This window comes from Hippocampus comes, unplaced genomic scaffold (genome assembly GCF_001891065.2).
Source record: "Hippocampus comes isolate QL1 unplaced genomic scaffold, H_comes_QL1_v1.1 scaffold317, whole genome shotgun sequence".
NCBI lineage: Eukaryota > Metazoa > Chordata > Actinopteri > Syngnathiformes > Syngnathidae > Hippocampus > Hippocampus comes.
The window spans coordinates 156,886-169,791 of record NW_017805531.1 but is presented as its reverse complement, the minus strand read 5'-3'; the positions used below and the strand labels follow the sequence as shown (position 1 = coordinate 169,791).

Sequence of the window (12,906 nt, the reverse complement as noted above, 5' to 3'; positions counted from 1 at the left end):
GTACAATATGATCATTTTATTATGAGCGCTTCAGACACAAGCCACACGTTTCATTAGTATAAAGAGAGCTCTTGTTTGCAGGCCTTCTGCAAGTCATTTACACGTACACTCTACGGTAATGCATGACAAACACTTGTTTTTCAAAATATATGCTGTCATTTGTTTAAGTTTCATGTAAATACTATAAACATGACAAATATATCATGTACTACTGTAATGGCATTATTATATGGCGACGATTATTTTTCTCGAACTTGTCATAGTGACGATAAAACCTTACATTGTAGTTCAACAGTCGTGACTTTGCTCAAAAGGTGAAATATGAAGACCTAATTCTCACCACCAGGGGGCGCACGTATTCTTTTTTTCAGCGCCACGATGACCTTCCGATATTTTAATGAGGTCGTTCGGAATGTGATGAAACTCTGCAACCTTTCTATCTTTGGCGCGGAGTTACTGATTCTTATTATGTTCTCCCATCCCTTCCTAAAATCCGTGATGCTTCCCTGGACATTTCAAACAAATAAACAAATAAGCAGAATGGTTCTTCAAGCCGCATTGATGCACCAAAGCATTATTGTTGATGTCTTTGCCGTGATGATTATTATTATTATTATTATTATTATTATTATTATTATTATTATTATTATTATTATTATTATTATTATTATTATCATTTGATGCAAGAGAGCGGGGGACTTATGGCAAAGCAAGCAAATTTGATTAAGAACTAGAATCTGACATCTCTGATTAAAATGTACTGCTGACCAGTAGAATCGGTATGACAACAAACAACAATGCAGGACAATGTGACACACAGCCTGGAGCTAAAAAAAATGTATTCATGCGTGTACGTGTGTGCGCGTGCGTGCGTGCATGCGTGCATGCATGTGTACGTGTGTTGTGCTTCAAATATAAGACAGAAATTGAAGACTCATTCACTCAAGTTTATTAGACTTTATTAAACATTTTACAGAGACGCTGTTTTAATTTTTTTGTTAAAGTGCCACCAGATAATCTCCTGGGTAACATTCCTTACAGCTATATTAATCTCAAAATCAAACTGGTCACATAAAGGAGTTCCTGACAACAAACAAGTTTCAATAGGATTTATGCAATTCAAATCATGGTCCCTGGTTACCATCAATGGTAAATTAAATATCTCATAATACACATCCATTGACAATGGAAGAAAGGTGAACCTAGTGCAAAGACACAAAGAGGAGCTCCTCAAACAAGATATTCCATTGAGCTCCCATAATACCAGAAATACATTAAATATGTATTACAATAAATATATTATATTACAGTAAATGCGTTTGAATTCTGACCGATTCTTCCTACCCGTTCTCCAGAGGAGAGTACATTCTCGCATTACTATGCTACTCGCTTACCCAGAGGAACACAGACTGTAGGTTTCTTTCTCCGTCCCGTCGGAAGGCCAGTCAGTCACCTCAGACATTCAAAGACTCACAATCACATCAGTAAACGCACGATAGAAATTGCATCGCAGTTGAGGGTCACACGTTACAAACATCGATAACTTATGGACGAGGAATAATGACTTGCACTATTTCCGCTCTATACTTTCTTTGGCCAACAAAGTCAGTGTTATTTCAATTTCAAATTTACAAATCATCACCATGTACGACACGTGAAGATACATTGACATGAAAATACCTGAATCTGTCGACAATGAGAATGCAATAGTTCCGATATCATCAAATAGGAATAAATATTCTTTGAGAACACACATACGGGTATCACGTGATTGCATGAAACAGAAAATGAGCCGGCATTTTAAAATCATGATCACAGACAGAAGAACTACCAACATGGTCGTGACCTGTCTCGCTTCCAGAAGATGACAGATCCAAGCGGCCGGATGTTCCTCTCAGCATTTAGTACCTGTGCTGTACGCACATACTGTCGTCATTATGTTATCTTTAATCCATTTCTCTAAAATACTTCTATATACACACGGGGTGCCACCCGCACTCTTGTTTTTTTACACAAGAATAATTTTGTGATGCTTGTCAGGTTTGGAGCTGTGCTTTACTGCTTTTCGCTCACACGAGCGCACACACACACACACACACACACACGTTGAACAACAATCTACATTAAAATGACACTAGATTGAACACACGCAGTACAAGACTTCCCACCAGCACACATCCATCAGTTACCTGAAACTATGTCGCCATATACGGAGCTAAAGGAGGACAAATGTGTGTGCGGGGAGCAGCGGGTCAGGGGGGGGTGTAGTCTTATTGTTGGGTTCTCTCCTCAGGATGATGTGCCATCGGAAAACAACACGGACAACACTGGAGCAGTGCGAAAAGGGGGTCTACAGGTCACGACCCAGCCTCTCTATCTCATCAATGAGGAAGTCGATGTCAGATTGGGTGGCCGCATGGTTGGAGACGACCATACGGAAGAAGTTGACTTTATTGCCCTGAGGCTGGTAGCCCACCATGGTGGTACCTGACTCCATCATCATGGCCTTGATCTTTGGTGCAACCTGGCGATGAAAAAAAATAGATAAATAAAAAAATGAAGCTCGGGACGAGAGCCGTATGGGACATTTCGAGATGACGTCGCATGTTTATCTGGGTGGCAAACGCCCAATTGAGTTAAACGATTGCTTATGTGTCAGCTTGAAGGCGGTCTTGTGTTCTTCTCTGCATCACAATTTACAAGTCCACTCGATTTATTATCCTCACCCACACGTTCCGCTGGATTTATTTGAATTTTTTTTTTTTGGGGGGGGTGGAATTTAAAAAGAAAACCGTAAGCTTTGGGGATCTATCTGTTTTTGTTATTGTTTAACATCAGGTCAGAGGTAGCCACATTCTTTTTTTTTTGCCACCCAGAACTTTTCTGGCTTCGATCATTTACCACCCTGATGAAAATTGCTTTAATCTCTCTTTGGTAACAATATTAACAGAGGCATCTCACTCTGTGGAGCTTCTCCCGCCTCTCCTCACTGTCTGGCATTCCCCTCAGGCTGGGTGGGATGTACCAGAAGCAAACGTTGGTGTGCTGAGGCTGGGGGCGGAAATGGTCACAAGTGCATTAAACTCAAGATGGAAGACACAGAGCGACGTTAAAACCAAATGAGGACGGCTTACCACGCCATCAAACACCATCTCATACCCCTCCCTGTTCTTGATCTTGTTGTACAGGTACTGAGACAAATCCAAGCACCTGTCAATGTGCTGCTCAAACCCAGTGGTGCCCTGTGAGGGGAAAAAGTGCAGTAAAAATGTGAAAGGAGCACTCAAAGGGGCCCGTCATGACGCGAAAACGATGGCATGGCTTTTACATATTTGTGTGTTTGTGTAAGCTCGTTTTAAAGCCGTATGTCCAATTTTACCTTCGCCTTCCACATGAGCCAGAACTTAAATATGTCCACATGCCGGCCACATTGGATGGCTTTGTCCCCAGTGTCGTACGTGACGTCGTACTGCTTGTCTTGTTGGAACAAATAACCGGCGCACATGGAGTTGCACCCGCCCATCAGTCCCTGAAAAACACACGTCACATTCAAATCTCTGTTCAGCTTTTCCCATGACTCCTCTGCTCAAGACTCGCTGGGAAAACAGAAAGAGAAATGAGCTCTCAAGTCCTGATGGTACAATGCGCGTCGCTACCAAGGTGACCCTGCGGAATGCGACTTATTCAGTGCGCGAGCTCCGTAAGCTTACCTTCTCCCTAACGAGGATGGCGGAGCACTGGAGCGGCACGCCCATCATCTTGTGAGGGTTCCACGTGACAGAGTTGGCTCTGCAAAGTTTCCGTTGCATTGAATTGACCGGGAATACAGGGAGCACACTGCCGTTTCCGGAAATTACCTCTCAATCCCGTTGAGTTTATGGCGGTGCTTCCTGGACATCAGCAGGCCGCCACCCCACGCTCCCTTCGAAGATAAGGCAACACTTTTTTTTGCCGTGCATCAGTGCATATTAGGTTGATATAAATGATGACAAAATGATGTTTGAGACTTACGTCAACGTGCAGCCACAGGTTGTACTTCTCGCAAATGTCCGCAATCTCATTGATGGGGTCAAAGGCACCGTAGACGGTGGAGCCACCGGTGGCGTTCACAAATAATGGCACGTAACCCTGCGAAAGGCGCGCACGCTTAACACTTGGCGATCACGAACGTTAGCGACAGAGCAAACAAGGAAGAGGAAAGTCAAATAAAGAGCCCACCTTTTGTTTGGCGTCAATGATCTTAGCCTCCAGATCCGCAGGAATGACCCTCCCCCTGAAAGAGTGGGACAACACTTAAATACGGGGCTCCCAAAAGTCACGACACGCTTCCTTTTTTTTTTTTTTTTCTATTTTGTTTCAGGTATCGGTTAGATGGGGTCTGGCCATCAGCATTTGACAGTTTGCATTTTTTGTCAGCATATCGTTCCACTCGCCGCGGTTCACCAATTGATTTCTTGCGGCCTGCCAAGACGTTTTTCTTCCCCTAACCGCAGTTCTGTTCTTGTTCGAGAAGCTTTATGGCACTGCTCACTCTGCTTCAACACTCAGCGCAATTTATGCAATACTTGACACGTTTCTCTCAACGGTTTCTCTTTTCTCGACCAAAGCACACAGCCGATGGCCTGCTACCACTACCACCGCGGATGAAAACGCCAACCTCCTTGATTAGGCATTTGCACAAAGCCAAAGAAAGTCGATCCCACTGGAATTCAGCCTCAGCAAATGTTCGATTGAGCAGACGCTTCGGAGAGTGATGAAGCTCCACCCGTAACGATTTGCGGTTGTTAAGCACGATATTCTTTCGCTTGAAGCCTTTGAACAAACGAGCTTGAGAACTCTCTGGAGAAGGCCTTTTGTCGGAGCTCCGTGTTTTCATCGGCGACAGTCGTAGCGGGCTTTACACGGCGTGAATGATCAACAACGGATCCTGTTCAGGGAAACTTGCCATAAATTGTACCGAGCGTTGGAGCAGTGCGATAGCCATAAAGCTTCTTAAATTGGCGCTAAATTGCAGTCGGGGACAGAAAAACAATTTTGCAACACTGCTCCAAGGTCAATTGGCGAGCCACGGGCACGGCAACGCGATGCTTACAAAACCTGCAAAGCCAAAAGCTGTCAAAGGCCTCACATTTGTTCAAATGAACTGAAACTAGCAAATAAATAATTAAAACAAAGTCAATACGTTGAGGCCTCGGGAACAAGCCTTGTGAGAGAATCAATGTGCAGCTGTTGACTCTTTACTGCATTCCTTCATTTTATTTTTCAAATGGACTTTATGCGTTACCTCTCATCCGTGCTCAGCAGAATCACATTCTCGGTGCCAAATCCCAGAGCAGCACCGGCTTTCTTGATGGAGTAGTGGCTCTGCAGGAACAAAACGCGTCAGTTCACAGTGACTCGCTTATTGACACGGTTGCTCAATAAGCCATCAAGGGCGATGGAGCTTTTGTGGCCTAATCATAGCTTTGCAGTTCTGTAAGGCCGGGTTGGGGAAAATATTCCGACCTGTTCTGTTCTAAGCCCGCCTACCAAGCATCAATTTAGCCATAAAATCATTTCATTAAAATTTCATTCATTCATGTCACTACATAATTGGTGTATTGATTTATGATGAATAAACAAAACAATGTAAATCTAATCATTTAAAAATGCTTTCATTAGTCTATTAAATAATTGCCTGATTATTTGTAACAAAATGATAAATGATAAATACAGTCCAAATAATTATTTACTTTAATAAAAGAGTGATCACAATAATTGATTTGTTTATTGTTAAAATAAACAATTTTATGAACATGTTTCACCATCCTTTTTTTTTTTCTTCAAATGACTTGGCCCATTTGTCTTTTTTACGAAATCGAGCTTTCCCCCACCCCCTTCTCCAATGACATTAATTAAAAGTAAACTTCTCCAACATACATGTTCCGATGTGAACAGAACCAGACGAGGAGCAGCAGACATGCCCTTGGTCTTGACCTCGGGGAAATACTTGTAACGAGCGATCATCACACTGTACATGTTAGAAATAGCGCCCCCTATGGAGCAGAAGAGACATTCATGTTTCAAACGGAAATCTGGCTCAATCAAGTGACACAAACCTCAGTTCGCAAACCACCATGTTTAGGAACCAATTTTATTTTTTTAATGCTTCACTTAGTCCCAACATCCAACCAAACTCTGTTTGGCTTTCCCCCGCACAGCATAAACATTTTTAACACTGAGCATCTGTAGTTCACATCCAGATATGTATCTTTTTGCTTTTTTTTTTAATCTAAATTAACTCGTATGGCTCCCTCGAACGTGAAAAGTGCAAGTAATAGCACTATTAGGACTGTCGGGAACAAAACGTATAGTACAGTAAAGTAGCTCAAATGTATTGATGGGATTGTCTGAACATATAAAATACAGACTAATTGCTAAAAACAGGACATGTTTCCCAATAATGCCATGGGGAATTGACTTGCGCATGCGCAATTGTGCACGACAGCCACTTAACAGGTGGAGAGGACGAAGCTAAACAAAGTGAATTGTCCATTTGTGACCGCCAAGAGTGCTTGAGGCGCACAATGGTGCATGTCAATACCCGTGGCATTATGGGAAAAATTCTGTATGTATATCGCCCCGTCAAAACTGTTTACTGTTTAGAGGAAGATGTGAAGCAAAATAATGGAAACTAATATTATAGTAACGAACATTATAGTTCGGTCTCACACCACACGGTGGCGCCTCTTTAATTTCTTACCTTTTCTTTCAACTTCCGGAATACACTTTTTTGTTGTTGTTGTCATGGACCCCTGTGCTCTTAAGTGACTTGTGGTAAAGCTGAGCGACTGTTACATTTATCTTTGTTCCACTGCTAATCCCCCTCGATTTTTTTATTTAATTTTTACAGTAAAAGACAAAAGTACCCATATTTTCTGTTCTGTTGTTGCTAACCTGGCGAGAAAAGGCCGTCTCCCTCGCCACCGGGCCAGCCAATCATCTCTCTCATCTTCTTCAGGGTCAGCTGCTCCATTAAAACAAACACCGGAGCGATCTCGTAAGTAAACCTGTCAATCACAAGGCATAAAATGCTCGCATCAGCACATCGTGGGTCATCGCGGCACCGTCTGAGTCATTAGCAACCACGACTTGAGGAAGAAGAGAGCATTTTGTATGCGAGCGCATAAATAGCGATTGGTTTTCCTTTAGCTCCTCCATAATTCCATCCGCAGAGCGCAAATCGGAGCCTGTGCCGACTGAGCTAATTAAAGCGTGCGATAGGAGTCTTACAGGCGGCCAACATTCATATTCAAATGCCTTGTGAAATCCTTTAGTAGTCTAATTAAAGCACACAATGCTGCGATGGCTATCTGTCAATCCTGCCAACCTCAGTCACAATTCCGAATGCTGCTGATTTGACAGCTGAGAGGGCTTCGGTGTGTGTTTGGGAAAGATAACGCGTGTGTCTGTGTGTGCGCGTGTGTTGACCACAACATACGAAAAAAATGTGATAATGAATTCCCCTGTATAGTTGAATGAAAGAAAACGATTAGAAGTCACAGGGATGAAAGCGGTGTTGGACAACAAAAGAAATGCGGAAAGAAGTGAAAGTTGGTGAAATGTGTCACATAAATCTTTCGGTAGCCGACACCCACTCCACACCTCCCACACTGGTTGATCTCTCTTTGTAATGAGGCCACTTAGGGCACTACCATTACCATGGAAAACATCTTGTTCGCAATTACTCGGCATGTTCTGCAGCGCAGGAAAAGCTTTGTGTTTTTGTGTGCAAAAAGGAGGCGAGATTAAAAGAGAGAGAGAGAGAGAGAGAGAGAGAGAGAGAGAGAGAGAGAGAGAGAGACAGCAAAGAAAAAGGAGGGGGAGGGAGGGGGTGACTTTCATGAGAGGACATTGAAAAGACATTAGGGGTTCCACTGCTAATCCCCCTCGATTTTTTTATTTAATTTTTACAGTAAAAGACAAAAGTACCCATATTTTCTGTTCTGTTGTTGCTAACCTGGCGAGAAAAGGCCGTCTCCCTCGCCACCGGGCCAGCCAATCATCTCTCTCATCTTCTTCAGGGTCAGCTGCTCCATTAAAACAAACACCGGAGCGATCTCGTAAGTAAACCTGTCAATCACAAGGCATAAAATGCTCGCATCAGCACATCGTGGGTCATCGCGGCACCGTCTGAGTCATTAGCAACCACGACTTGAGGAAGAAGAGAGCATTTTGTATGCGAGCGCATAAATAGCGATTGGTTTTCCTTTAGCTCCTCCATAATTCCATCCGCAGAGCGCAAATCGGAGCCTGTGCCGACTGAGCTAATTAAAGCGTGCGATAGGAGTCTTACAGGCGGCCAACATTCATATTCAAATGCCTTGTGAAATCCTTTAGTAGTCTAATTAAAGCACACAATGCTGCGATGGCTATCTGTCAATCCTGCCAACCTCAGTCACAATTCCGAATGCTGCTGATTTGACAGCTGAGAGGGCTTCGGTGTGTGTTTGGGAAAGATAACGCGTGTGTCTGTGTGTGCGCGTGTGTTGACCACAACATACGAAAAAAATGTGATAATGAATTCCCCTGTATAGTTGAATGAAAGAAAACGATTAGAAGTCACAGGGATGAAAGCGGTGTTGGACAACAAAAGAAATGCGGAAAGAAGTGAAAGTTGGTGAAATGTGTCACATAAATCTTTCGGTAGCCGACACCCACTCCACACCTCCCACACTGGTTGATCTCTCTTTGTAATGAGGCCACTTAGGGCACTACCATTACCATGGAAAACATCTTGTTCGCAATTACTCGGCATGTTCTGCAGCGCAGGAAAAGCTTTGTGTTTTTGTGTGCAAAAAGGAGGCGAGATTAAAAGAGAGAGAGAGAGAGAGAGAGAGAGAGAGAGAGAGAGACAGCGAGGAGAAATAAAGAAAAAGGAGGGGGTGACTTTCATGAGAGGACATTGAAAAGACATTAGGGCTAATAAAAAAATATATAAAAGTCTTAAAAATGGAGAGCTGGCGCGAGGCAAATCGAATGATGAAGAAAAAAAGAAAAATACATCATGATTAGCCTCTATGAATTGCATACATGCACGCATACGCTCTCTCTCTCATATATATATATAAGGAGATCAAACAAATATATTCCAATCTCAGACACAAAACCTCTTTAAAATTCTCTTCCCTGCGAGTCATTTCACGCCATAATGACAATGATGGTGATGATTATCACAATCAGAGCCAATCATGGGTCTTTTGAGGGTGAAAATTACCCCTCAGTCACCTGGCAGTCTCCAGGGAAAGCCCCTAAATGCCCTTATTACCATCATCAAGGGCGCTCCTTGCGTGCGCGAGTCTCTTTGAATGTGTGGCTTTTATGTGACTAACCCCGTGACACGCATCGTGCCTCATCGCCTCTGCGGCGTGCAGCCCCCGCCGACTCCGACCATGTCCAAGGGGGACAATGCAACGAGCGGTCCGCGGGGAGCCGCAGCAGCCACTTTCCACAGTGTGGCAGGGTTTTGTGGGGCGCCCGAGGACATTGTGTGACAGTGTGGGGCCCAGCTGGCCTATCTGCTAAGACCAGCTCACAATGAGCCCGCAGTCAATGGACTGGAAACTCTTGCTGCTGTATCTGGGACAGCCAGAACTGGTGTGAGTGTAAAAACTGGTGTCATTAGGAAAGTGTACACGTGCTCATGGATGGATGGATGTGTGTGTGTCTGTGTGTGTGTGTGTTTGTGTGTGTGTGTGTGTGGTCCGACAACATGCTGACGTAGAGGAGGGGGTGGTTGTAAGAGTAATGTTTTGAGAAATCGCATGCGTTGTCTCAATCTGTGTTGATTATCTCTGCATTGAGCTTTTATTCCTAAACGAAGTAGGTAAAATAAATGACTGCTGAAATATTCCCAATACATACTGTACAGAGCTGAAAAATAATAATCATGAATATTATCATTAATAGTGATATCCTAATAAATTAATACGATTATTCACTGAGTTCAAAACTGTATTTATTCTACCCTGTGGCCTCGTAGTAAAAGACTGCAGGTACAAGACTGGCCTGCCTGCAGTCCAGACCTGTCTCCGATTGAAAATATGTGGCAAATTATGAAGCATAAAATTTGATAACTGAGACCTATCTATCTTTCCATCCATCCATCCATTTTCAAATCCGCCTCTCTTCGGGTTCTGTACTTTCTATCGCTTCATAATTCTCATTTATTTTTCCTCATTTTATTCCTTGAAAGCCAAAACCAAAAGAAGAGGCTACGTGTGAGCGATTCGTCATTCAGACGTTACACAATGTCAATGTCAAGAATGTTTTTTACGTTTTTTTTTTTTTCTTTTCTTTATTGGGACTAAATACATTTGGGTGTGCCTGTGTGGCGAAAAGGTGTGAAGTTGATGTGGTTCATGCCCTCGATCAGACCAGGCCTCAACGTAGCCGTGAGCCGGGATCAATATGCAATCTAACCACCCCTGCGGCGGGACAGACTGTGATACACGGAGCCGCTCGACGGCTGCCAACACTCTCCCAACTCACAAGTCTTTACGGGGGAAAAAAAATTGCATTTACAATGACAAGCGGTGCTCCACTGAGCCAAGTGACCTACAAACTGCAGATTCTGTCACGGCATGCAGAGGGGGGGTTCTCCCTTTATGGTTCATGGTGTCAACAAACACAAGCACGCCAATAAAGACGAACACGTATGACTTACATGTTGGTGTTGGCAGTCGAGGTGAGCCACTCCCCTGCCAGACCGATGATGTCTAAACCCGAGGACAACTGGTTGAAGAAACGAGGGTGACCTAGAGAGAAGCAAAGGTACACATCACAACCGGTTGTTGAACAGCAACTAAGACATGAGGACGGAAGCATTTTAATTGTCTGGGACGATGCTACTGCAATCACCAATAAGCTAACTTCACGTCAATTTGTGTCTTTTGTAAGGCAACTAAACCTAAATGGTTTGTTGCACCGCTCTGGTAACAAGGTGATAATTTGACAGCCATTTAGACTCAAGGTGCATGCACACACACTCAGCCTCAACAATGCCTACAGCCTAAATGCAGTCATGGATATAAATAGCATGCAAATGTGGTGTTCGTAGGCCCACATGATCAGTAGGTGTTGTAGTGAAGCTGCGCTTGGTCACAGCACTAGGTGCGCCGATGCTATTGAAGGAGATGCAAAAATGACAGTGACAATCTGTCAGAAGAGCCAATCGTTATAATTTGCTACGATAGTACAGTCACACCGCAGATTGCACTCGTGTAAAACTGCACCGTATCATCTTGAGAGGTGTTTATAGGCCTCAAGTGATGCGTTTAATTCATCCTGTGAAAATGCTTAAAACTCAAAATGAAATGAAACGCTACTAATCCGTTTCAACTTCGCAAAACAGCAGCAAAAAAAATCCATACATACATTAAAAAGAATGTAATGTTGTCGTTTCAACAGGCCAGGATTAAAAAGACCAATCGATATAATGAACACAGTGTGGTAGTCATTTTCAAATTTTTATCCCTGCAAGTATTGTTATATTATCTGTTGACATAATTTTCCCCACCATTTGTGTTCAGTAATCTTTCGCATAAAGGTTTATGCAAAACTCTGTGACGCCAATGCTGTAGAGTGGTCTGTCTATCCCGTTTTGCAATGTTTGTTTGGAAGAGGCTAAGGCAAATTTGTGGACTGTTTGACACTTCCCTATCCCCCCAAAAAAGGCTTGCATATTGCATGAATATTTGCAATACTAGTAGTTGAGCGTACAGTATTGGAGTTATCGTGTAAAAGAGTCGGACATGCATAGCTGCAGACTACACCAGGATGTGGAGTTCACATTCAATGCCAGGGCCAGCTCCTGGTCTCATCCAAGCAATCAGGAACCTCCGAATTATAGATGACATAGACGCAAAGTGATATACGATATGAAACCCAAGGGACAGTTTGAGCGTTGTCACTTTAACAGCTGCAAACAGGCCGCGGTAGGACGCCCTGAGGCGACACTTACTTTAATAAGTGAGACGGGAGAGCACAGGGACGTAGTACACCACGGGGGCAATAAATAAGGCAGTCGACTGCCAACAGATTGTTTGAAAGCGGGGGAACTGAATTTGACTTTGCATTGGCGTCATGAATTCACCTTTCCTCCACCATTAATTGGCCAAGAGCGTTTATCAACGATGGGGTTTCGCACACCATCACAGCCTTCTGAACCCCCACCCCACCCCAGTCCCAATTAATCTGCTTTTATGCAAATATACCATAAAGCCTCTTGGTCCAGATATGGTGTTGTACATTTTTTTTATCCATTTCGTTGCCGCCTACCTGTCCGCACACCATATTTGAGCGTGTCCCTGCAGTCCACCAGGATCTGCTCCAGAGACTCGGGCTGGTCGGACAGTTCCAGGTTGAAGCCCTCCATGCCCTCCAGGAGCTGGTGAGGGTGGTGGAAGTCCAGCACCTTGGTGGAGCGGTCGAATGTCTTCTTCACGTAGTTGGTCAGTATGTCAACCACCTCCAGTAAAAACTGCATGGTTGGTTCCTCGCCATTCTTTGCAGGCAACAGGTCTGGAAGACACAGGGGCAAATTATTTCGGAGTACAGCTTATTTGTTTGGGTGAAAATATGCACCTTTTTACCAACGTATTAAACACAACATTCAAATTTAATCTTTGGGAGGAAGTACTATTTTATCCATGCTTGTGTTTCGGTCAATATGCATCTTCTCAACTCAGGAAGAATCATGTACATGTGTTGACGATACTTTTTTTTTTAAATACGAGCTGCACTGCATGAAATAATGATGAGCGGATCGATCAAAACATATTCAGTCTTGAAATAGCTGGAAATTCGGCTTTTTGACCATGCAACCCAAGAAAATCTCTCTATGTACACACATATATATATATATAT

The 12,906-nt window shown here is 43.4% G+C and overlaps 1 protein-coding gene across 2 annotated transcripts in view; it reads right to left on the bottom strand.

The window, feature by feature from the left end:
• Positions 1 to 944: 944 nt before the first annotated feature.
• gad1b (glutamate decarboxylase 1b) overlaps positions 945 to 12,906 on the bottom strand; it is a 17,172-nt gene continuing 5,210 nt past the window's right edge. For both annotated transcript variants that reach the window (XM_019877979.1, XM_019877980.1), the window contains 13 exons: positions 12,319 to 12,561; positions 10,706 to 10,796; positions 8,000 to 8,112; positions 5,920 to 6,035; positions 5,285 to 5,364; positions 4,219 to 4,273; positions 4,012 to 4,128; positions 3,858 to 3,922; positions 3,711 to 3,789; positions 3,380 to 3,529; positions 3,135 to 3,242; positions 2,962 to 3,051; positions 945 to 2,524 (listed from right to left, as the gene is read on the bottom strand). In XM_019877979.1, coding sequence (XP_019733538.1) covers positions 2,351 to 2,524; positions 2,962 to 3,051; positions 3,135 to 3,242; positions 3,380 to 3,529; positions 3,711 to 3,789; positions 3,858 to 3,922; positions 4,012 to 4,128; positions 4,219 to 4,273; positions 5,285 to 5,364; positions 5,920 to 6,035; positions 8,000 to 8,112; positions 10,706 to 10,796; positions 12,319 to 12,561 — 1,481 coding nt within the window. In that variant the 3' untranslated portion in view covers positions 945 to 2,350. The remainder of the gene's footprint in view (positions 2,525 to 2,961; positions 3,052 to 3,134; positions 3,243 to 3,379; positions 3,530 to 3,710; positions 3,790 to 3,857; positions 3,923 to 4,011; positions 4,129 to 4,218; positions 4,274 to 5,284; positions 5,365 to 5,919; positions 6,036 to 7,999; positions 8,113 to 10,705; positions 10,797 to 12,318; positions 12,562 to 12,906) is intronic.